At 42.7% G+C, this 22,932-nt stretch overlaps 1 protein-coding gene across 2 annotated transcripts in view; it reads left to right on the top strand.

Moving 5' to 3' along the window:
• The window catches only part of LOC147893620 (alpha-mannosidase-like), a 245,734-nt gene that overhangs the window by 88,170 nt on the left and 134,632 nt on the right, over nucleotides 1-22,932 (top strand). For both annotated transcript variants that reach the window (XM_087385656.1, XM_087385655.1), the window contains exons 17-19: nucleotides 6,535-6,609; nucleotides 6,794-6,862; nucleotides 18,652-18,723. In XM_087385656.1, coding sequence (XP_087241782.1) covers nucleotides 6,535-6,609; nucleotides 6,794-6,862; nucleotides 18,652-18,723 — 216 coding nt within the window. The remainder of the gene's footprint in view (nucleotides 1-6,534; nucleotides 6,610-6,793; nucleotides 6,863-18,651; nucleotides 18,724-22,932) is intronic.

Raw genomic sequence — 22,932 nt, 5'->3', positions numbered from 1 at the left:
GGGAAAAGGTACATCGGATGCAGGAGGATGGGCTTTGCTCCACAAGTGTCAAGGCAGTAGCAAGAGAGCTCAGCTAGATGAGGAAGATGCCTCTTCTGTAGACGGTGACCTCTTAGATGTGGTCTCCTTCTAGTGTCAAGCTCGCCTAGATCCAGTCACTCACCTCTCTCCTTGTGGGAGTGAGGCCCGCAATTCTGCCCACAACCGCCTTGTCCTGAAGTGACTGGATTGCATGTCGATGGTGCACCTGTTGCTTATCTGCTGGAGAAAGGATTACCTTGATGGCTGTGGGATTCGAAGGTGCTGGCATTTGAGCCCTTCTAGGCAGACAAGTGTCACCACCAAGCTTACTTTCTCCGAGGCGTAAGCCAATCAACCTGAAGCTGCTTGGGAGGAAGAAGAGGGGTGGAAAAAGAAGAAAAGAAGAAAGTTTAAAACACGGTCAAGAACCAAGGGCGGCAAGCTGGAAATGGCACAGGAGCTACTAGGGAGAGAATATGATACTCCAAGAGAGACATAATGAAATGGAAATGAAATAACAAGAGCAATGAACAAAACGAAAGTACTCACATTTAGACCAAAGAGCTTGCAGGCTTGATACTTGATTCATTTGACACTAGACAAGTACAGCTCTTATATAGAGCGCACACACACATATGAACACCAATGCATATGGGATAGCTACCAATGTGACGCGTGGCATCCATAGGACACACTGTGAGAATGGGAGAGAGAGCAAAGGTGAGAACAAGAAGCAGGAGAGAGAGAGAGCTGAAAACGTAGTTGCAATTAGATGAGAGTAAGATACAACTGAATGGAGTGATGGGTTTTGTCTAAGTGACAAAACCTTATCACTTCACTAACCATAGTTAGTGAACTAACTGTGGTTAGGGGGAAAAACCTCTAAGTGAGGGAAAAGTGCCCCTAACCTACTTATTACATTACATTGGTCACTGCTAAATTATAGCAATAATTCTAACACCCCCCTGCAGTGTCAATGTCATGTACAAGGAAATGATCAATCACAATCACCAAAAGGAGATAAGTTCAGGGCATTGCGAAATGCCTCAAACTTTTCACGTGGAAGTGCTTTGGTGAAAATGTCTGCAACATTGTCATGTGTTGACACATAGATCATGCTGATCTCTCCTGCATGGAACTTCTCTCTGACGTAGTGATAGTGAACCTCAATGTGCTTCGTGCGAGCATGAAACACAGGATTCTTTGCCACTGCAAAGCACTCTGACTATCAGTGAGAATTGGAGAAGGACCCTCCAATGAAAGATGAAGATCAGCAAATAAACGATGCAGCCAAACACATTCAACTGTTGCTGTGAAAGCTGCCCTGTACTCAGCTTCACATGAAGAGGTAGCCACTGTAGATTGTTTCTTGCTCAACCAAGAAATACAAGCTTTGCCCAAAAAGAAACAATTGCCTCTTGTGGACTGCCTAGTGTCATAATCTCCAGCCCAATCTGAGTCACTGTAGGCATGCATCTGCAAGTCACCCCTTGTGGGAAACATCAAGCCAAAAGACTTGGTACCTTGCAAATAACGGAAGATGCGTTTTACAACCTGCCAATGCATAGTCCTTGGGCTGTGCATATATCTGCTCACCTGAGAAATTGCAAACTGAATATCAGGTCATGTATTGCAGAGATAAATGAGGCATCCAACAGCCTGACTGTAGAGTGTGACATCAAATGATTCACCTGCTTCATGCATTGTAAGCTTCAGCCCCGGCTCCATGGGAGTAGCTATGGGCTTACAATCCTGCATGTTGAATCTATCCAAGAGTTTTTGCACATACTTGGATTGAGACATACTGATGCCACTTTGCTCTTGAGTGAACTGGATCCCCAAATAAAAGTGTGGCAGCCCCAAATCTGACATATCAAAAGTGGTCTGCAATTCAACTTTAAAATCTGCAATATTATCTTCATTTGACCCTGTGAGCAGTAAGTCATCTACATAAAGAATGATGACTAAAATATCCCCCCCATCCTTCTTGATGTAGAGGGTGGTTTCAGTTGGATTGTTATGCAGCCCCTTGCTGGTCAGAAAGGAATGAATCTTTGCATACCATGCATGTGGGGCCTGTTTCAGCCCATACAAAGCTTTATTTAGCTTGCATACCTTAAGTGCATTTCCTAAAATTTCAAAGCTTGGAGGTTGTTTGACATAAACCTCTTCCAACAAGTCTCCATTAAGGAAGGCTGTTTTTATGTCCAACTGATGAACATTCCACTGAAAATTTGCAGCCATTGCAATAACTGACCGGATGGTTGTCATTCTGGATGTAGGAGCAAAAGTCTCCTCATAGTCTATGCTCTTTTTCTGAGCATATCCTTTTGCGACCAGCCTTGCCTTATACCTGTCAATGGTGCCATTGGGCTTTCTTTTAACTTTGAAAACCCACCGTGTACCTATGGCATGTTTACCTGGTGGCAAATCGACAACTTCCCATGTCTGATTTTTCTCAATGGACTGCAACTCATCGTGCATGGCATTCATCCAATGCACATTATCCTGTGCCTCTTCAAATGTCTCAGGTTCCTCCTCATCAAGAAGAGTACCTACATAAGCTGATTCAACTGAAAGAGCACCTCCCCCATGCCTTACTGCACTCCGAGTTCTGCCAGGTAATGGAGCATCAATTTTACTCTCCCTGAGAGTCTGTAACAGCCAATTTGGGACTGTTTTTGCTGCGTGTATATCTGCAATTTCTTGCTGAACAACCTCTTCCACGGCTTGTGGATGTGGTATGGCATCCTGTGGCTGAATCGGAGCATGTGGAGGTATCTGAAAATTCTGATTTTCATCAGATATATCAGCAGGGGAACCCAAGGCAATGGGTAGTAACCCCTCAAAGACATCACTGGAAGAAGAAGGCATATCAAATTCAGCTTGAGTGTGAGCTGAATTTTCTTAAAATATTACATCTCTACTGGCAATGATCTTGCGTGTGACAGGATTGTAGAGACAGTAGCCCTTGCTCTTTGCATTGTACCCAACAAAAATGCATTTGATTGCCTTATCAGACAATTTATGCCGGAACTCAACAGGCACATGAGCATATGCAAGGCATCCAAAGACACGAAAATGATCCACAGAAGGCTTTCTCCCTTGCCAAACTTCATAAGGAGTCTTGGTCTTCAAAGCTTTTGTGGGTGCCCGATTCAAAACATAGTTGGCACACATGAGACCTTCAAGCCAAAATTTGTGAGGTAATTTTTTGCTTTTGAGCATACATCTATCCATCTCCATAAGAGTACGATTTTTTCTCTCAGCTTTCCCATTTTGCTGAGGAGTTAGCCTCACTGTAAGCTGATGTACAATGCCCTTGTCTTTCAAAAAAGCATCAAAATCTGCAGACAAGTACTCCCCTCCTCTATCTGTGCGTAATGTCTGTATCTTGAGTCCGGATTCATTCTCAACCATGGCTGCAAAGTGTTTGAAGACCATAAACACTTTTGATTTGCGTTTCAACCCATACACCCAAGTGTAGTTGGAGTAGTCATCTATAAAAGTGACAAAGTAAAGATGACCACCCAATGATGGAGTCCTCATGGGACCACAGACATCACTATGTATAAGCTGTAATTTTCGAACAGCTTTAACTGATCCATCCTTCTTAAAAGGAGATCTGTGCATTTTACCAAGAATGCACCCTTCACAAGCATGTGGAGGAGGTGTTTCAAGAGGAGGCAATGCATCAACCATGGCATGTTTTTGAAGCGTCATCAAGCTGCCATAATGCATGTGTCCATATCTCATGTGCCATAACTCCGCATTCTGCATAGCAGCAGTAGGCTTTCTGGAAGTGATATGCTTTGAGGCACCGCTGTCAAAATACCATATATTATGTGTCTCATTGACACTGAAAGCTGATGCATCCTTGGAAGAATCATAACTGCATGTCAGAAAAGCATAAGTGTCATCATTACAAGTGACTGTACTATTTTGAGCAGCCAATTGAGAGTCTGAAATGCAAGACAAGAAGGCATAGTCATGCTCCACAAAGTTGGTTGTAGCTTGCTCATTGTCAGGTGCATGAGGAGCTGAATCTGAGACAGCAGCCATACCGGAGCTGTTTTTCTTTTCTTTTGCAAGCCTTTTCTTGCATTCTCCAATGTAGTGACCTGGCTTTTTGCAGTAATGACATATTCCCTTCTTCTTTGGCTTACCTGCATCACCCTTAGCCTTTTGAGAAAGCTGTCCTGAACCACTGGAAGGCTGATTTGCTGAAGTCTTTGCCTATCCCTTTACTTTAGGCTTGAATTTTGAAAGCATGGCATGTTCACCTGCTCGTGAAGCCATGTTTTTCCTAGTCTGCTCTTCCTGCAGCAGAAGTCCTATCAACTCGTGAAAAGTGAGAGGATTTGCACCCCCCCTCAAAGACAAATTCAGCGAGGTATGAAAGCTGAGATAAGATTCAGGAAGAGAATTCAGAGTAGTGGTAATCATCTCTGAATCAGGAATGATCTCATCAATATTCAGCAACTGCTCTCGTAAGTCTTGTAGCTTTGTGAGGTGCACTGACATGGAGTCGCCCTCTTCCGTATGTGTATGAGACAATTCTCTTTTCAAAAAAGACACCCTGGCATCATTCTGAGCTGCATACATGCTCTCCAAAATATCCCATGCTGCCTTTGAGGTCTTACACGACCGGATATGTGGAATGATGAATCTTTTTACTGAAAGAGAAATACACGACAAAGCTAAAGCATCACGTGAATCCCATCTCTTCTGCTCTGGAGTGGTAGGTATAACTGCACCAATAACTTGTGCTGCAGCTGTACCCTGTGCACGACCTCTGCCTCCTCCTTGTTGGGGAGGGGTATTAGGTGCCACATTTGCTGGCCGGAAGTCATCCCCACTTACATAGTCCCATAAATTATGAGAAATCAGAATATTGCGTACCATAAAACTCCAGAGGGAGTAGTTGGTACCATCCAGCTTATCCTCTTGTGAGAGACCATTGAAACCGAAATCATTGGGCCATGTCTGAGAAAAAAAAAACAGCAAATGCAAATCTGAATTCCCTTGCCGGGAATGGAGTGAACAAATCCCAAAAGAACACAGCCAAACACTGGCTTAAAAATGCAACTCAAATCTCTGTAATGTCTCTGTCAGAAATCTACCAGAGCATTCAATCTCTCCCAAAACCTGCCAAGAGTGCTTCAAAACACTCACAGAAAGGCAGTGTGAATTGAAATCTTTCAAATTGCTCTCCCAACATAAAAGCCCCAATTTGTGGCTTGGAATTGCAACCAAAAAGGGGCAAATTTACTAAAAGCCCCAAATCTGCAATTTCTGAACAAAAGCCCCAAATTTGGAGTTGAAATTGAGCCAAATTTCACCCAAATAGCTAATCTCCTACAAAAGCCCCAATTTCTTGGCCAATCTTTGCAATTTGCTTGCAATGTGTGCCAAAAAATGGACAAAAGCCCCAAGCTTCAAATTGAAATTGAGCACAACTTGGGGCAGTTTGACAAAAGCCCCAAATTTAACAAAATGCCCAATTCACAGAATGTGCTCAAATTTGTCCAAAAATCTGCCTAGCCAAACAATGGCTCCCTGCAAAGAAAAGTTTGCCAGATGACCAACTTCAAAAGTGCCTGCATGAATGAAACCCGCTCAGAAGGCCAAATGCAACTGTACGGCTTGTACGGTGACTGCACGAAAAAAGTACGGATGACCATACTGTACGGACGAGATGTCTGCTGTAGGTTGTACGGTATGTACGGCGCCACACGTGTGGTACGGACGATGTAGGGCTGGCGACGATGTATGGTATGGAAGAGGCTGCAGGCTGTACGACACCTGGAGATGCAGGCTGTACGGCGCTGTAGTTGTACAGGCGACGATGGCGATGGAGCTGTACGGAACTGTACGGCGAACCGTACAGTCTGGCGACGATCTGTACGGCTGAAGACTACTGTACGATGACGATGACGAATGGCATCGCAGGTATTGTTCGGGAGTGTACGGAATCATTCCGTACGAATTGTACGGACGATCTGTACGGACAGTGAACAGATGGAGCTTGTGAGCTAGAGCTGGAGGCAGGAAGCAGAGAGCAGGGTCAACCTGCTCTGATACCAAATGTGAGAATGGGAGAGAGAGCAAAGGTGAGAACAAGAAGCAGGAGAGAGAGAGAGCTGAAAACGTAGTTGCAATTAGATGAGAGTAAGATACAACTGAATGGAGTGATGGGTTTTGTCTAAGTGACAAAACCTTATCACTTCACTAACCATAGTTAGTGAACTAACTATGGTTAGGGGGAAAAACCTCTAAGTGAGGGAAAAGTGCCCCTAACCTACTTATTACATTACATTGGTCACTGCTAAATTATAGCAATAATTCTAACACACACTAGACTAGAACTCACACTAGAGCTCACTAGAACACACCAAACTGACTCATCTTGACTCCATTTCCTAACACACCCTGCAATTTATTCCTGAAATCATGTTGTAGCAAGCTGTACTTGCATGCATCAACTTGACTCTGTTATGTTTTCTTCTGCAGACAGTTGTTTCTGTGGAGCAATCCTACTGCTGGTACAATGCAAGTGATGGGAATACAGAGGAGACACGGGGTCAGGTATGTTCCCCTTTACATTTTAGAATCTGTTATGGCAGAAACTAATGATTTATTTTAAACAGTTTATTCTTGGAAATGACTTTTGTTATTTCCGTGCAGTCTAGCAGCTTTGTTTTTTTTGGGTGATGAACGTTGGATAATGGTAGTGATTATTGCTACTAGCTAAACTTTGCGACATGTGCAGGCTTCTGGGGCATATGTTTTTCGTCCTAATAGCAGTTCATGTTTTCCTGTGGGCGATTCGAACAGGACTGTAATCTTCTTCTCTTCCCCTGATTTTGCTTAATTGAATACATTTGACTGTCTAGAACCTTTGTCTGTTATACTATGTCAGAAGCTTTGCTTGATTGCCTTATTTTCCTTTTACGAGGATATCAAACCTTGCTAACTAAGGGTTTTTTTGCAAAAAAGAGACTTCTATTAAGTAAGAAAGAAACTCGCTAGAGCAAGCTCTGAGCGGAAATACAACATCATGAAATCATGAGGATAAATAAAACCCCCTCAAAGTGAGGTGGAAAACAACCAAGGCTGAGGCTGAAAGTGCCACCTCAACCCTATAGGATATCAAACCTTCCTAAATAAGGGTTTCAGGTTGGTTAAATTTTAAATTTGGCAGGGTGGGATGGACACAAATCTCTTTTCTAGTAAAGCCACTTTCAGAAGTGGCTAAAGATGAAGAACAAAATGTGGGACTGAGAAAGACAGACTGAAATTGAATCGCAATCTCAGTAGTAGCTGAATCTGTAAATTACACTTACCTCATGGCTTGTCCTGGGTGTGGGAAGCAGAAAATCAGCAAGCTGAAGCACAATTTTAGCAATCATCAGATTAGTAGTAGTGGGAACAGTTTTAGAACTGAATTCACTCGCCTCGACTCAAGACAATAACCTTTATCTCAAATCTGTACTAGTCACACTAAACAACCATGAACAAAATAGACAAAGCCATGCTTGCTAACTGCCTTCCGTGATTAACCCGTAATTATCTCCGTGATTCACCTCGCCACTTGGTGGCTACAATTCCTGCTTGCTGCTAGATGGTTGATCTTGGCGGTGCCTAGTTACTGCGAATTGACTTCCAGCACTTCTCCTTGCTGTAGAAACTCAGTTGCAGGTCTGGTAGGTTCAAAACAGCTCCTAAATCACGTAGGGGCCTCCTGGAAATTGTTAGAAGGTATGGGAAGGATGGATGCAGCAAGGGGAGCAGGAGAGAGAGAAAGAAGGAAGTTTATTAAAAGTTTTCGAAAGACCGAAGGGTCTATGAGACTGAAAGAAGCCTGATAGAAATGAGCTGAAAGCGTGGAGCCTCTATCGGGGCATCATCATGGACAATGTATACAACATAATCAAATGACATAAGATCTAATACATGGGAGAGATCTGGATCCGTGACCAAGATAGATTGTAGAGGGGCTGGTAGTGGACGAGGCTGTGCTAACAGGAAACCTGTGATATAACTCTAACAGTGGCTTGTGCGTATGGTCCGCTGTGGTCTCCTAGTAGTGGCCCTACATCTGATAAGAGCCTGAAGGAACACAGTGGTGAGGGAGAGGGAGAGAGAGAGGGTAGGCTAGGAAGAGAAAGATATGGAAACATAATGAAAGGAAACAGAAATGAGAGAAAGAGAAATGGAAGTACCAAAATGAAAGGGCCCACATTGATAAGCTTGATGTAGACTCCTTGATGTGTGTTGATGTGTCACACAAGTACAATCATATATAGGATAGGCACACACACTAGAATACCAAAGTGTATATGGGATATCTCCCAACATGACACGTGGCACTCATACATAAGACTCTACTAGAACTCCTAGTAGAACACACTAAAACACACTCAACTTGACTTCATGTTCTAACACCCCCCCATGTAGGAAAGGTGAGGGACTACTGGAATGGAACCAAGAATAGAACATGACAATGATGTACTACTAATCTGTGCACCCCATGTAACTCAAAGGCTAAAGTTTGAGCGTGTTCAAAGGTTGATCCAAGCACTCTCATTGAGACTCAACATGCTCAGAGGCTCACGTCTTAGCACGGCTACATTACCAGCTCATAGGTCTAGGAATACATCAACATGTTGGAGCTCGGCCAAGCGTGATAAAGAGATCCTATCAAAGCCAATATATGGCCCCACAGTACATCCCCCTCCTGGCTCCAAAACAGGGTGACAAGGAGCCACACACCATAGATAGCAAAACATCATTTTAGGTGGACTATCCAAGGCTGAGATCCTTTATTGACTCATGAGATTATTACATTCAAGTTTTTAGGAGACTACCCAGGGCAGAGTACCCAAATACATCAAGATCGTGGACGTATTTTAGAAAACATATACATTATCCTCATCTACCTCTTGAGGGAAAGCTAGATTTCGGATATGAGCAGTGAGAGCATAAGTTGGTGTCGGAGTATCTTCTTCTTCTTCTTCTTAGTGGTAGCTGCAGCCAAGTTAGCATGCTCCTTGGATTGTTGTTTGGCAAGCTTCTGAAAACAATGGTCCTTTGTATGGCCAAGCTTCTTACAATACGTACACTTGAGAGGTTTGAATGTCTTTTTACCCTTGTAATATAATGCCTGCTCCTCATGGACATCTGTGTGTCTTCGTTCATGATCAAGAAGTAGTGTAACCATAGCATCAAAAGACATATCCTGTGCTACATGAAGGGCTGGTATAATATCATGAAACTTGGGAATATCCTCAATGCTGGAAAGGAGGTCAACCACTTGATCATCTTCCCCAACAGGGGCCTTCAAAGCAGCAAGTTGGGTGATGAGGGATTCCATATGATTCAAATCAGCATTGAGAGACTCTTCATACTTCATATGGAGCTTAAAGAATTCTTGCCTGAAAAAAAACTTTGGAATTGATAATTTTGCTACCAAACAGATGCTCTAGCTTGTCCCACAATTCATGTGCAGTATAATCAAAATCCAAGTGATGAATAACTTGATCAGACAAACCCAAACCAATGATAGCAAGAGCGTTGTTATTGAGATTTTCCCAAGCTAGAATTTTCTTTTCATTTTCTTGTCTTTACCATTAACCACCTTCCTCCATAAGGAGAAGCCTCAGCTTGGTTTGCCAAGTTGGAAAGTTCTTACTAGAAAACTTTTCAATGACAATTCCCATTTTGGAATACTCCATGTCTGCTCCAAATGTTGCAGCAGTACGGGTTGAAGAGTGAGCTTGGAGCAAAGGCTAGAATATATGGGCTTTAACAGCAACTCAGCTTGCAGTCGGGGTTAGAAAATGGCCAAGAGAAGGCATCGGACCAGCAGGAACAGCGTAGGCAGCAGCTCATGTTGATGCCGGGGCAGTCGGCGGCATTCTAAAGCTTGAATAGCGGCAGCAACCGGCGGAAATTACGAGGGTAGTAGCGTGAGCAACAGGCGGCAATCCTGAGGTGAGCACAGCAGCAATCTTGTCTTCTCTTTACGAGAAAGAGAGAAAGGCTTTGTGTGAGCTTCCTGTTTTTTTCATTTTAGAGACTCATTGTTATTGAAAGTCAAAGGATTGGAGACTCTGCCCATAGCATCCTTAGCTTCAAGGTGCAGCCTTCTTCGAAGGCTCAACTCTTTTTATTGCAACGAACTCCATCGAAGAGTTCTTGGACATCTTCAATGCTCTTTACCGACTGTAGCTCCCGGCTGGATGTCTCAACACATGCAAGCTAGCAAAGTTAGCGAACTCTGTAGCTCCCGCAAAAACAACCTATCTATAGGACTATCTACAGCACTGGTAGCCTCCTACGTAGCCGGATCTTTATTTGAGTCTCCAATGAGCACCGTGAGCTTGTGTAAGCTCATCAACTAATGATACTTTGGTACCCTTTAGCTTGTAAGATTGTTAAAGAAGCTTGATTTGCATATCTTTTGACTTCCGTGTAAGGATTGCCTGACCTTGGTAGTGCATAATAGAAGCGGGCCTGGAGTCGTCATCATCTTGCTCATCATCATCCGTCCATTCAATGTTGGGCAAGCCTGCTTTGATCTTTGCCAATATGTCACGATAAGTTTCCTCCTCTTTGTACCAATCTTCTGGAAGTCCCCCTATTCTAATCTTCAACGCATTATCACATCTAGCTTCGTGTTCTTTAATCTCTGCTTGAATATAAGACTTGCTTGCTTTGGTATCCACTTCGACAATCACTTCCTTCTTAGCAGTTTGTACTTCAATATGAACAAGATCTTTGATTGTAGAGACTAGCTGCGAGGTAGGGGAGGAGTCCTTACAAGATTTTACAGCCTCATCAATTACTGCTTGCTTACCAGGCCCTTCCAAAACGTGCAGTCAAGCTTTCACTTCTGCTAGTTCCAATCGTAGCTCTCTCACTGCTTGCTGTGGATAAAAAATCTGATGGGTCATTTTGAGGCTTCTTGTTGATAATTGCGTGCATACGGAGAGGGTGTCATTGCTGCAACTGTAGAGTACCGAGTCCTGATGGAGGTTGAAGGAGTTGAGGGGGGCTTGGAGGAGAGGGTAGGCCAGTCCATAATTGGTTGTCTGTAGAACTGTAGAACCCCCTAGCTGAACCTAGGAAGAGAGATAATGATACTCAAATGGAAACATAATGAAAGAAAATGGAAATGAAAGAAAGAGAAATGGAAGTACCAAAATGAAAGGACTCACATTGATAAGCTTGATGTAGACTCCTTGATGTGTATTGATGTGACACACAAGTACAATCATATATAGGATAGGCACACACACTAGAATACCAAAGTGTATATGGAATATCTCCCAACATGACACGTGGCACTCACACATAAGACTCTACTAGAACTCCTGGTAGAACACACTGAAACACACTCAACTTGACTTCATGTTCTAACAAAGCCACTGTAAACCCCGTTGGTTGTGTCCTTGATTTAGTGAGCATGGAGGGAAGATGATGCAAATTTGCAAGAAACTAAACCAGCCAGCCCAAAAACTAATTGCACTTTTCTTATGGCCTGCAAGTGACAGTAGAAAGCTTATAAAAGCTGAGAAAATCAATAAATCGAGTTGGTTAAATTGTAGAAAGGCGAATAAAGTGATTTCTAATATATTAATATTTAATTAGCTACTCTAGATTAGAATTGTATTGAGTAATTGGTTTAATCTTGTGTAAGTCTTTAATAATTTTTGAACCATGACGCCTCTATTAAATGAAAGTAGGATATCCAATAATGATCCATAAGAAAAAGTGTGGGTTTGTTACACTCAGGGTATGATCCAAATCCAAAAAAACGGATGAGTTAGGGGGGAGTTAGTGTATTAAATGGGCTTAGGGTGTTTATGTCCCAGAGGGGGTATAGTGGTTACACACACACACACACACTCTCTCTCTCTCTCTCTCTCTCTCTCTCTCTCTCTCTCTCTCTCTCTCTCTCTCTCTTCTTTTTTTGCAAGAAAAGTTTGATACTTTATATTACACTCAGGGTGTGATCCAAATCCAAAAAAACGGATGAGTTAGGGGGAGTTAGTTTATTAAATGGGGTTAGGGTGGTTATGTCCCAGAGGGGGTATAGTGGTTACACACACACACACACACACTCTCTCTCTCTCTCTCTCTCTCTCTCTTCTTTTTTTGCATGAAAAGTTTGATACTTTATATTACAGTTTGGCTATCCCCAAAAACGAGATATGCAAAATTACATCAACCAAAAATCTCACTATATGACAAGCGCGCGCGCACACGCGCGCACACACACACACATGTATGTATGTACGTATGTGTACATACATACATACATACACATGTATGTATGTGTTGGAATTCCTCACTGGAATCGTTAGGTTGACCTCATGGGGAGACTTGATGATAGTCTAAGGTTTGAGAGGAGTCTTTCTTCCTCTAATGCTATGGTCATATGATATGGTAGGAGCTCAGTGATTGGGGCATCTTTGTAAGCATGGTGGTTGGCTTGTCCATGCTTGGAAAGCAACGTGGAGATTTGCTGGTCAGCTGCATGGGATTGGTCCATGCAAGAAGAGCAAAGTTGATTGGCTATTGAGAGCATGATGGGCACATGGAGTTGGTTCTTCATGATGGCTCAAGATTTTAGTCTTTTTCCTTCTAAATCTGGTGCTCTAGAGCTTTTAGGCGTCTTTTAAGCTCGTGGGCCCTCTTTTTAATGAGGCGCTCCCTTGTCTTTACTTTTTGAGCCTTGTGGGACCTGCTTTTTACATTTTTCTCCCCACTCTTGGATCCTTTTTGCACTCTCTTAGGTCCTATACATGGCACAAACAAATTCCAACACTTTAACCCATTATAGGTTAGTGAAATGCATGCATTCCTAGTTCTTGAACTAATCCTATTCCCTTGTGGGTGTAACCACAGTTCTCTTTTACCAATGCAAAGCAAAAGTAGTAAAATTTATTCTAGTGAACCAAAGTCAGTTTTCTTTGACCATAGTCAATCTGATAAAGACTCTTCTTACACACACACACACACACACACACACACACATGTATATGTATATGTATGTATATGTGTGTGTGTGTATACATATATATGTATGTGTATATATATATACATATATGTATATGTGTGTGCGTGTATACATATATATATGTGTGTGTGTGTGTGTGTGTGCTCCCCTAGGATGCATGGTGGATGTCCTCAATATAAGATATCATGTGCTTGCAAGGAAGGCGACTATGCTGCATACTTTTTTCCACCAACAACAGCCATGGACTTGTATGCTAGCATCCATGTGTGTCAACATGAGGACTTGTGCTTATGGTCATTGGACTACTGATCATTGGGAGGTTGTCATTGGCAGATTTGTAGGGAAGATACCTGGCTGTCCTTTCTCTACTACCCTGATACTTGACTGGAAACAAGTCCTTTCTAAGGTCAAATGGCTCCTGATAATTGCTCGGGGACAAACTCAATGAGGAAAGAAAGTATTCATTGGAGTGCCATCTTTGACATTCCACTCGCTTTACAGGAACCTGTTCGGGCATACAGTCTCATGAAATTGGGAATTAGATACATACATGATGTGGTAGATGATCAGGGATATGTCTTATCTTTTCCTCAGGCCACTGCTTCCTATGCATTGGGAATGCATCATAGGTCTATATGGAAGAAAATTGCTGATTTATTACATCCTTTTCTACCTGTTCCTCTTGTGGCTGACACAGACAGGCTTACGGATTGGCAATTGCAACCCTCTGCTACATGCACTCATCCAGTTCCTCTTCCTGCCTTAACCTCCATCAAAGCCTATAGGCTTCTTCAGCCTGCTCCATGGATTCAGCAATATGCTAATTCTCTGTGGCATATAAGGAAGCCCCTCTCATGGTGGCGGAAGAATCTCGGGATGTTATGGAAGTGTAAAATGCCATTGAAGCAAAGACTTTTTCTTTGGAGATGTATGACATGTACATTGTCAGTGGGGGTCACACTTGCTAAACGTCGCATTGCACCATCCACATGTTTAAGATGTCAGGCTCCTTCAAAGACTGTTGTTCATTTGCTTTGGCACTGCCCGTGTACTAGGATCCTCCTCAGGAGAATTTCAGATTATCTTCGGATCTGTTTCCCAAGTCACAGATTTAGGAAACATTTCTGGCTCTTTGGCATATTTATGAAGTCTTTGTCTCAATACTCACTATTTCTCTCTTGGGTGCGATATTGGGCTCTTTGGACAATCTGAAGTGAGCATAATTTGGCATACTTGGGTCAGCAGATCCACAAGTCATATGAATCTTTCCGAGCCTCATTGCGGCAATCCTTATATGATGCCTGCCATGAGGGTGATATGGATGCTTCTTGCATAGAGCTTTTCTTTTTACGTTTCTGATCTTTGGGATACTCTCCATTTCGAAGACCTCCCATCACGTAAATTTATGAGCATATAAATATATTGCACTGGATATTACCAAAAAAAGTGTGCGTGTGTATATATATATATATATGTAAAATTGGTCTTTAAAAAAATTAAGGTGTGATGTAAAGAGAAAAATAGGAAGAAAGTTCAGATGGATAAGGAGAATTCCAGAGGGAGGAGAAGGTCGTTGAAAGATTGATGAGGGAGGAATAAAAAGAGGAGGAAAATATACAGGGAAAAGAGAGGGGACGTTGTGGGAAATGGTGACGTAAATGTATAGTTTCGGATGGACACCTCTTCTTCCTTCACCCCTGCTTGTTGTGGCTTAAGAACACAATCCTATGCTATAAATAAAAATCTCCATGACAGTATGTATATGTATTTATACACGTGTTTTGTTGTTGTTGTGTGTGTGTGCGCAAGTGTGTGTGTGTGCCCAAGATAACACCACTCATCGTTCTCACATGATCCCCACTGAGCTTTGACATTGGGAGGATATGCTTTCTTTCTTGCATGCAGAAGATTTATGGCTCTCAACAAGGGATAGAGATATGGGTTATACATATGGTCACAATGCCTTTACTCATTATTGGGCTCGACTTGACAGATGCTATTTGTTGAATGCTCAGCAGTATGCAAGTTTTACATGTACACTACGGGTTGATCATTCCCTCTTGCTATCTGATCACTTTCCAGTATGCTTGTCATTATCTATAGCACGTTTGACAGATGATATGCCTTTTTTTGGTCGTCGCCTACTCCATGTTAATAGTGCTTATTTGCTTCATCAACAATTTCAGAACATGGTGAGAGTGGCTGTCCGCCCCCTCCTCTTACATGCTTAGGAGGACATGGATTTTGCTTGGATCAGTCTTGCTCATCGCTTGCAGGCTGTTATTCAAGATTATGGACGGAGTTACATGGGAAACCTCAGGCTTAAGCTGAAATGGGCTCAATCTCACAAGCAACTAATGGATGTAATCAGCTCTTATAGGCAGCTCACCTCCTCTGAGCAGGATTCTTGTGCTTATGCGGTTCATATCATCCATCAAAATAATCTTCGCAAATTAAAGAAGTGGCAAATCCGAGCTCGCATGAAACCCCTTTTGGATAAGGACTACTCCTCCAAAGCTTTCTTTAAAAGCCTACATGCGGATAGGCGAAAGGAGGATATTTGCAGGATCAGCCAAGATGATGGCACCTGGACCACTTCCAAATCAGAATTGGAATCACAATGCTCTAGTCATTTCCAGCATCTCTTTTTACCTCAGCCTGATCATTCGATGCAAGTGAATGCAGCTAGGTCTCAATTTGTTATGCATGTTCGGTCTATATTGTCTTGGGAACATGCTCAGGCATTGGAGCAGCCCTTTATGCTTAATGAACTGGATGATGCTTTGAGTCATTTACGTAAAGGCAGCTCTCCTGGTTGGGATGGATTGACTGTTGAATTTTTCCGTACATTTTGGGGTGATCTCAAAAACACTCTTCTTCTTATGATCAATCATGCTTGGACAGAATAATCTCTTCCTCCTTCTTGGAAACATGGCCTTGTCAAATATATCCCCAAAAAAAGGTTGTGTGAGACAATGGCTGATTGGCGGCCCATAACTCTTATGCCAGTCATTTACAAACTCATTGCCAAAATGATTATCCTCAGGATTCGATTTATCTTGCAAGCAGGACTTCATCCCAAGCAGTATGGGTTTGTTCTCAGAAGGCAGATTACTGACAATATTTCCAATGCTTTGCTTGCAATTGAGTATGCCAAATATTCCAAACAAGATGTTCTCATTCTGCAAGTGGACATTGCGAAAGCATTTGATACTGTCCATTGGGATTTTATTTCTCAGACTATGCATAAATTGGGATTTGGCCCTCGGCTGGTCCATATTATTTACTGGTTCTATTCTCATGCCACTGCGCAGTGCTTGCTTGGTGGTGGGTTGTCAAGAACCTGGACTATGACCCGCTCAGTGAGACAGGGTTGCCCTCTTAGTTCGCTACTGTATGCCATTGCTACTCATTCGTTATTGTTGCATATGGACCATCTTGCAGATACAGGGCAGCTTCATGGCTTGCGAATTCCAGGAGCACAGCCATTTCTTGCACAGGCATATGCTGATGATTCATATTTCATGCCCAGGAATTCTCAAAGTGACCTCTCTCATTTGATGCAGACTCTGAATGATTTTGGCATAGCTGCTGGACTGCATATTAACTTTCAGAAGTCGAATCTTCTAGCACTGAAAGAAGCTGATTGGCATGCACTTCTCTGGCTAGGCCACATTATTTCTTCCCATACTATTGTGAGGCATTTAGGGTATCCCATTGGCTGGAATATTACCCCTCAACAACAGCTTAAATGGGTGCTTCAAAAGATTAATAAGAAGCTGGAATACTAGCATTTGTCCACTTGGCCTCTACATGTTCGACTTCGGATAGTGCAGTCCATCATTATGGCATACGTGCAATTTTATTTGCCTCTTCTTCCCTGGTCTTTTAAGCACTTGGCTTCCTATATGTCCCAGGCTATGGAGATATTTTGGAAAAGCAAATCTCACAAAAAGGCTTTGCGATTACTTCCCATGCAGTCTGTTTGTTCTCCTAAGACTCATGGGGGACTGAATATTCTCAATCTTCAATTTCATATGTTAGCAAGAAAGAGCACTATGATTGCTGATTTTTTTCAGCAAAAACAGCCATGGGCTATTATGCTAGCAGCTATGTGTGGAAACATGACGTCCCATGCATATGGGCATTGGATTATGGATAATTGGGAAGCAGTCATGACCACATTTTAGGGAAAAATTCCTGGTTGTCTTGTTTCTACTGCTTTTATTCATGATTGGAAGAGAATTCTCTCTTATGCTAAATGGTCAGGTGCTTCTTCCCATTATGGTAATTCTCTTCGCTTGGAAAGCATCCATTGGAGCAAGGTGTTTGAATCGCCTCTTGCTTTACAGGCACCTATTAAAGCATATAATCTTATGAAATTGGGCATAAGAATTGTTGGAGATGTTGTGGACCAACAAGGCTATGTGCTTTCATTTCCACAAGCTTGCAGGACATTCCCCTTGGGTCTGCATCATAGACCCATTTTGGAGAACACTTACAATTATGTTGCAGCCATTTGTTCCTGTTCCTCCACTGTTTGTACAGGGTAGATTACTGGACTGGAATCTGACTTCCTCATCTCCCGCTACCTGTTCACTTTCAATGCATAATCTGGCTTCCTCGATGGTCTCAAGATTTCTTCTTCCACCGCCATGGATTGATAAGCATGCCAACACTCTTTGGAATTTGGATAGGCCTTTATCTTGGTGGCAATCACAACTCAAGAAAATTTGGAAAGCCAAATTGCCATTGAAACAGAGGCTTTTCCTTTGGAGATGTATAGTGGGAGCTTTTTCCGTTGGGGTGAAATTGACAGCACGTCGTATTGCTTCCTCTTCCAGCCCCCGTTGCTCTCATCCCTGCGAGACAGTTCCCCACTTGTTATGGTCTTGCCCGCACTCTCGGATATTGATCACTCATGTCTCTCATTTGCTGCGGCTTCGGTTTCCCTCTATCAGATTTGGGAAACTCTTCTGGATGTTTGGATGCTTCTCATCTCAGATGTCTCCTTTCCTCCTTTTCTTTCACTGGGCTCGTTTCTGGGTACTATGGACTATTTGGACACAGAGATTGCATTCTAGGATGGGACAACAGTTTCCTCAGGCATATGCTTTCTTCAGAATGTCCCTCAAGCAATCTTTATATGATAGTTATGCTGCGAGGGACTTGGATGCTACTAGTCTTAAAGTGTTTTCTGACTGTTTTTGAGTTCTTCCATTAGGCTCCTTTTTGGAGTCTAATGCCATGTACATTGATTTCATGTTAATAATATAGTTACTGGTTTCACAAAAAAAAGCGTGTCTTACAATGAAATTTTATGATCTTGTATTTACGGATGTCCACTTTGGGGGTAGGCTCTTGTAATATAAAAATAAATGGTTCGCCCCGAAGAAAGAAAGAAAGTGTGTACATGTTTATATATTTGTACGTATTGATGTGATATGGACAAAGCTCAACATTATCAATAATCTTTGTTAATTGTCTTTTATATCTATTGTTGATATCCAAATGTCTGAGCTGGACAAGCTTGCTCATTGCTAAGTACTTGCATGTAGTTTCTTGGAATGTTCAAATATGACTAGTGCACCTTTTAATGGCAGGTTATTTCTTCTGTAGTTCGAGGCCCTATTGTTCAAGAAGTGCATCAGCAGTTTTCCCCTTGGTTATCACAGGTACATTCTAGCCTTTATCTCTTGCCACTAGAAACACCTATTATTGGTGTTACTATTTCAGAGATAGGCATTGTTCATTACCTCACCAAATTCTCTTCTATCCATGAGAAGGTTTCTTGTACTTCACCATCCTAAGGGTTTTAGGAACTTAGTATTTTATAGTGGATAGATGCAAAGGCAAGACTTCATAACCTTGGCAACTTAACCTAAAATTGTAAAATTTATTAGATTTAGGTTGTAGTTTGCATAAATTGTAAAAGTGGTAGTTGGCTACCAGGGTAAGTCTTATCTAGAAAATGCCTATTCTCACCAGATGATCATGTAGCGGAGACCTAGTGGAAGAGTAAAATTTACTAGATTTAGGTTGTGGTTTGCATAAATTGTAGAAGTGGCTAAAATAATGCAATTTCAGTTATTGGTCAAAGTGGTTGCCGATGGCAAGTTTTGTAGCATTGGTCAGATGGTTTAGGTATATCCACAGTGTAGCAACCAAGTTTTTGAGTTTGTGGTTTGGCATAACAGGCACCATATGTAAGGCTTGAGGATACACATAGAGAATTACCACGCATCCTAGATTGGCCTTAAGATGTGCCATGTACTGAGGTATCGGTCAGATGGTTTAGGTATATCCACAGTGTAGCAACCGAGTTTTTGAGTTTGTGGTTTGGCATAACAAGGACCATATGTAAGGCTTGAGGATACACATAGAGAGTTACCACGCATCCTAGATTGGCCTAAGATGTGCCATGTACTGAGGTATTTTTGTACCAGTGGCTTTTTTTGTAGTTATTGTATCAGATACATGAGGGTTTTTCCACCCACAAGCTGGACTTAGGATATGTATTTTTTCCCGTACCCACTAGAGACCTGCACCAACCATGCCGCACCAAGTTGCCATGGAGGGAGATCAAGACGTTGTTCTAACTGAGTCCCTCTTAAAAGTTTTCCACTGTGACCCATATGTGTGTTCCACTATGACCCATGTATGTGTGTGTGTGTGTGGGTTCATCCAGACCGGAGTTTCATTTTTTCTTCGTTTGGATTTGCTACTAGGCACTATGGACTTTATGGACATATAGGAATTGTAAAGTCTTTGGTGATCCTACTTTCTCTATGTTTGGCTTTTTTAGGCGTTCTCTGCAGCAATCTTTCTTTGATTGCTTGCAGACCCGTTGCATAGATCATGAGGTCTTTTTGGCATATACTGAAATTTTCAGTTGATGTAATTGTAGCACCTTGTTTTGAGGTTGCTACTCATATAATATAATCAATCAAAGATTTCACCCAAAAAAAAAAGTGTGTGGGTGGGGGGGGGGGGGTGGGGGTGAGTGGGTGTGGGGGTGGGGGTCGGGGTGTGGGGGTGGGGTTGTGTGGGGGTAATAATGGCTGCCTGTGGTGGCAGGGTTTGTAGCATTGGTTAGAGTGGTTTTGGTATATCCAGGCACCATATGCACAGAGAGAATTATCATGCATCCCAGGTTGGGCCTTAGATTAGGAGCTAATGTGCTCAATAGTCATTGTCCAAGATGATGACCAGTCATTGTCCAAGCCAATGACTAGACTTGGTTCAAATTGATAACCATACTTGGTCCAATTCGATGACCAGATTTGGTTCAAGCCGATCATCGTACTTCGTCGTAGATCGAGGACCAACATAGTACCGCTCCCCGAACTTGTTGATGGATCTTGGTGACTCAAAGGAGCAAGGTGGAAACAAGATCTTTGGACCACCATGTGGAAGAGTCCACAAAGGTGCATTTTGACGGGTCCGAACAACCAAGGCCCATGATTCGCAGAGAGTGTGCACATGGATGTTGTTCTTCATGTTGTGACACCACCAAGGAGTTTGTCCAAGTGCACAAGGTGATGATGTGTAGGAGATATGAGAGGACACATGTCAAAGTTATGACACTGCCAAGGAGTTAGTTGCAAGTGTAGAAGCCAAAGTATCACCGAAAGATGGTGAAGTCTCTTGACACAATGGATGGTCTAGGGACATCAAGGAGTGAGCACTTATCCTTAAAGGGATAGGGCCATCTACCATTGGAGGGAGAGGAGAATCATGGCATCAAATAGAAAGATTGTCGTTGATCAGGAGAAGGTGGAAAGAGAATAGATGAAGATAGGGTAGAAAGGGGAGGGAATCATGATTTATACAAAGAGAGAAGAGTGTGAGAGAAGAGAGGATTGAGCTCGCCTGTTGAATTGGGAATTCTTGGTAAGTGATCTCTGTACCATTCAAGAGGTGGACCCATGTACTTTAGGCTGCTTCGTAGACTACTTCTCGTCATATTTTCCTCTAGTATGTGCATCCTTGTAATTCTTCTTACCAGCATGAGCATTGATCTTTCCTTGTTTTCCATTCCATCTTTTTTCTGTTTCGGATCAAGGGTTGGCATTGAACTCTTCCTTGGGGCTGGTCCAGATGAGAGTGTGAGATGCCACTATCGTTGGGACTTGGCCTATATGGACTCAAGGCATCGAAAGGATCAACACACTCAATATCCAACCCTTTGCTCCTAATGCAACGGTCACTTTGACACCCGGTTCAACAGAAGCTCCCTTTGTCACCAGCAAATGCTCTTCTTTGTGCACCTCGTCGCGTCCCTCCTTAGATAGCCCCTTCCACGCACACGGTGCGTTCTCGCACACCACGGCACGCCGTCCCCGACCTCTTGTGGACACCACAAGCATGCCCTCTGTAGACGGCACCTCAAAGTTCCTTCACTCATACCCCTTTGGCTTCACACATGCTCTCTTTTCTCTGAGGCGGCCACATTTTGTTTGCTTCTAGATCATGGGTTGCCTATTGGACCATACTGGCACGTCCACTATGCAACTTCCCAACTCAGCCCACCTCGTTATAGGTTAGTGGCTTTAATACAATGTCATGTAGTCACTCCTGAACTTTTATGATCTCCAAACACTTCCTGGAGAGGTGTCTTATCATTTTCCTAACAGTTATACAATATCAACTTCTGAAGAGAAGAGAATAAGGGGAAGCGTACTAGTTATTTCTTATGGAATTTACATTGTAGAAGGGTTGTGTACTTTCTAGGCACAAAAGATTCCTTAGACCCACCTTTCTACCCCTTGGATGGCTGGAGAAGCACACATAATTTTGAGGTCAGCTTTTGGACTGATGTTTTATCAGCGAAAGAATTGGGACTTACTGGATGTACATAGAAAATGCCTCGGCTTAGATGTGCTTGAAGGGAAAGTACTGAGAGGTTGAAGTCATTTTGGAAAGGGGAAAAGGGACCTCAAGGGGTGCCTCAGCAGGAGGCCTAGGCATCTACATGTGACCTAGGGCCTACACATAGTCATTGGTGTGACTTTACACGTGCCCTTGGCATAACTTTACATGTGGCCTCATATATGGAATCCCTTATAATTCGCACTTGTCTTAGCCATGATATGGGAGAGGTACAATCTATTTTTTCCTTTGGATCAGTAAGGGACTAGAAGGGGTTGGAGGAGGGGTGAAGAGAGTAAAGGCAATTGGTGGGGCATAGCAGGGTTTGTGTGGGCAACTACTTCTGCATTAAAAGTAGATATGGATGAGGACGAAGGCCGCTAAGACTAGCCTCCCTGAAACGTCCATGGTAAGAGTTGATGGTAGGAATTTTCCTTCTTGGCAATTGCTATTTCGATTATTGTTGATGGCGAAGGGCTTGTTGGGGGTCGTGTCTAGGGTAGAAAAGAAACCTGCAAACAATCAAGGCCTTGAAAACATGCAAGCCTGGGTAAAGAATGAAAAAGCGTTAGGCACTCGAGGTAGATTTCTTCCATCACGTTGATATCACCAAGGCTAGTACTCAAAATTGGAGTATGCTTGAAACTCTTTCCAAGTTGTCAGATCTAGAGTAAGAACTTTCAAGATAATGTTGAAGCAGGAGTTGCTTGCATTACAAATGGCCGATGGGGATTCTTTGATTACTCACCTGAAAAGGATGCTGGCAATTATGAAGCAAATACAAGCACTTAGTGTAAGAATTGAAGGCGATGATGCCAAGGCGATTTTGTTGACAAGCCTTCCTCCAAGATACTTAGAGGTGGTGACAATATTCAGGCTTAATTCTGATGCTCTCACCTTTCATGACATTGTAGCTATGCTTTCGAGTGAAGAAAGGCGGACAAAGATGAGTACGGTTGGCACTGGTGAGCAAGATTTTTCAACTACGGACAAGGGCAAAGGCAAAAAGAAGG

Source organism: Dipteris shenzhenensis, chromosome 15 (assembly GCF_047967505.1).
Source record: "Dipteris shenzhenensis isolate YYH24624 ecotype China chromosome 15, Dip_SZ_1.0, whole genome shotgun sequence".
In the NCBI taxonomy this organism is placed as follows: Eukaryota; Viridiplantae; Streptophyta; class Polypodiopsida; order Gleicheniales; family Dipteridaceae; genus Dipteris; species Dipteris shenzhenensis.
Note: the sequence above shows the minus strand (reverse complement) of the source record. Positions and strands in the feature narration are given on the sequence as shown.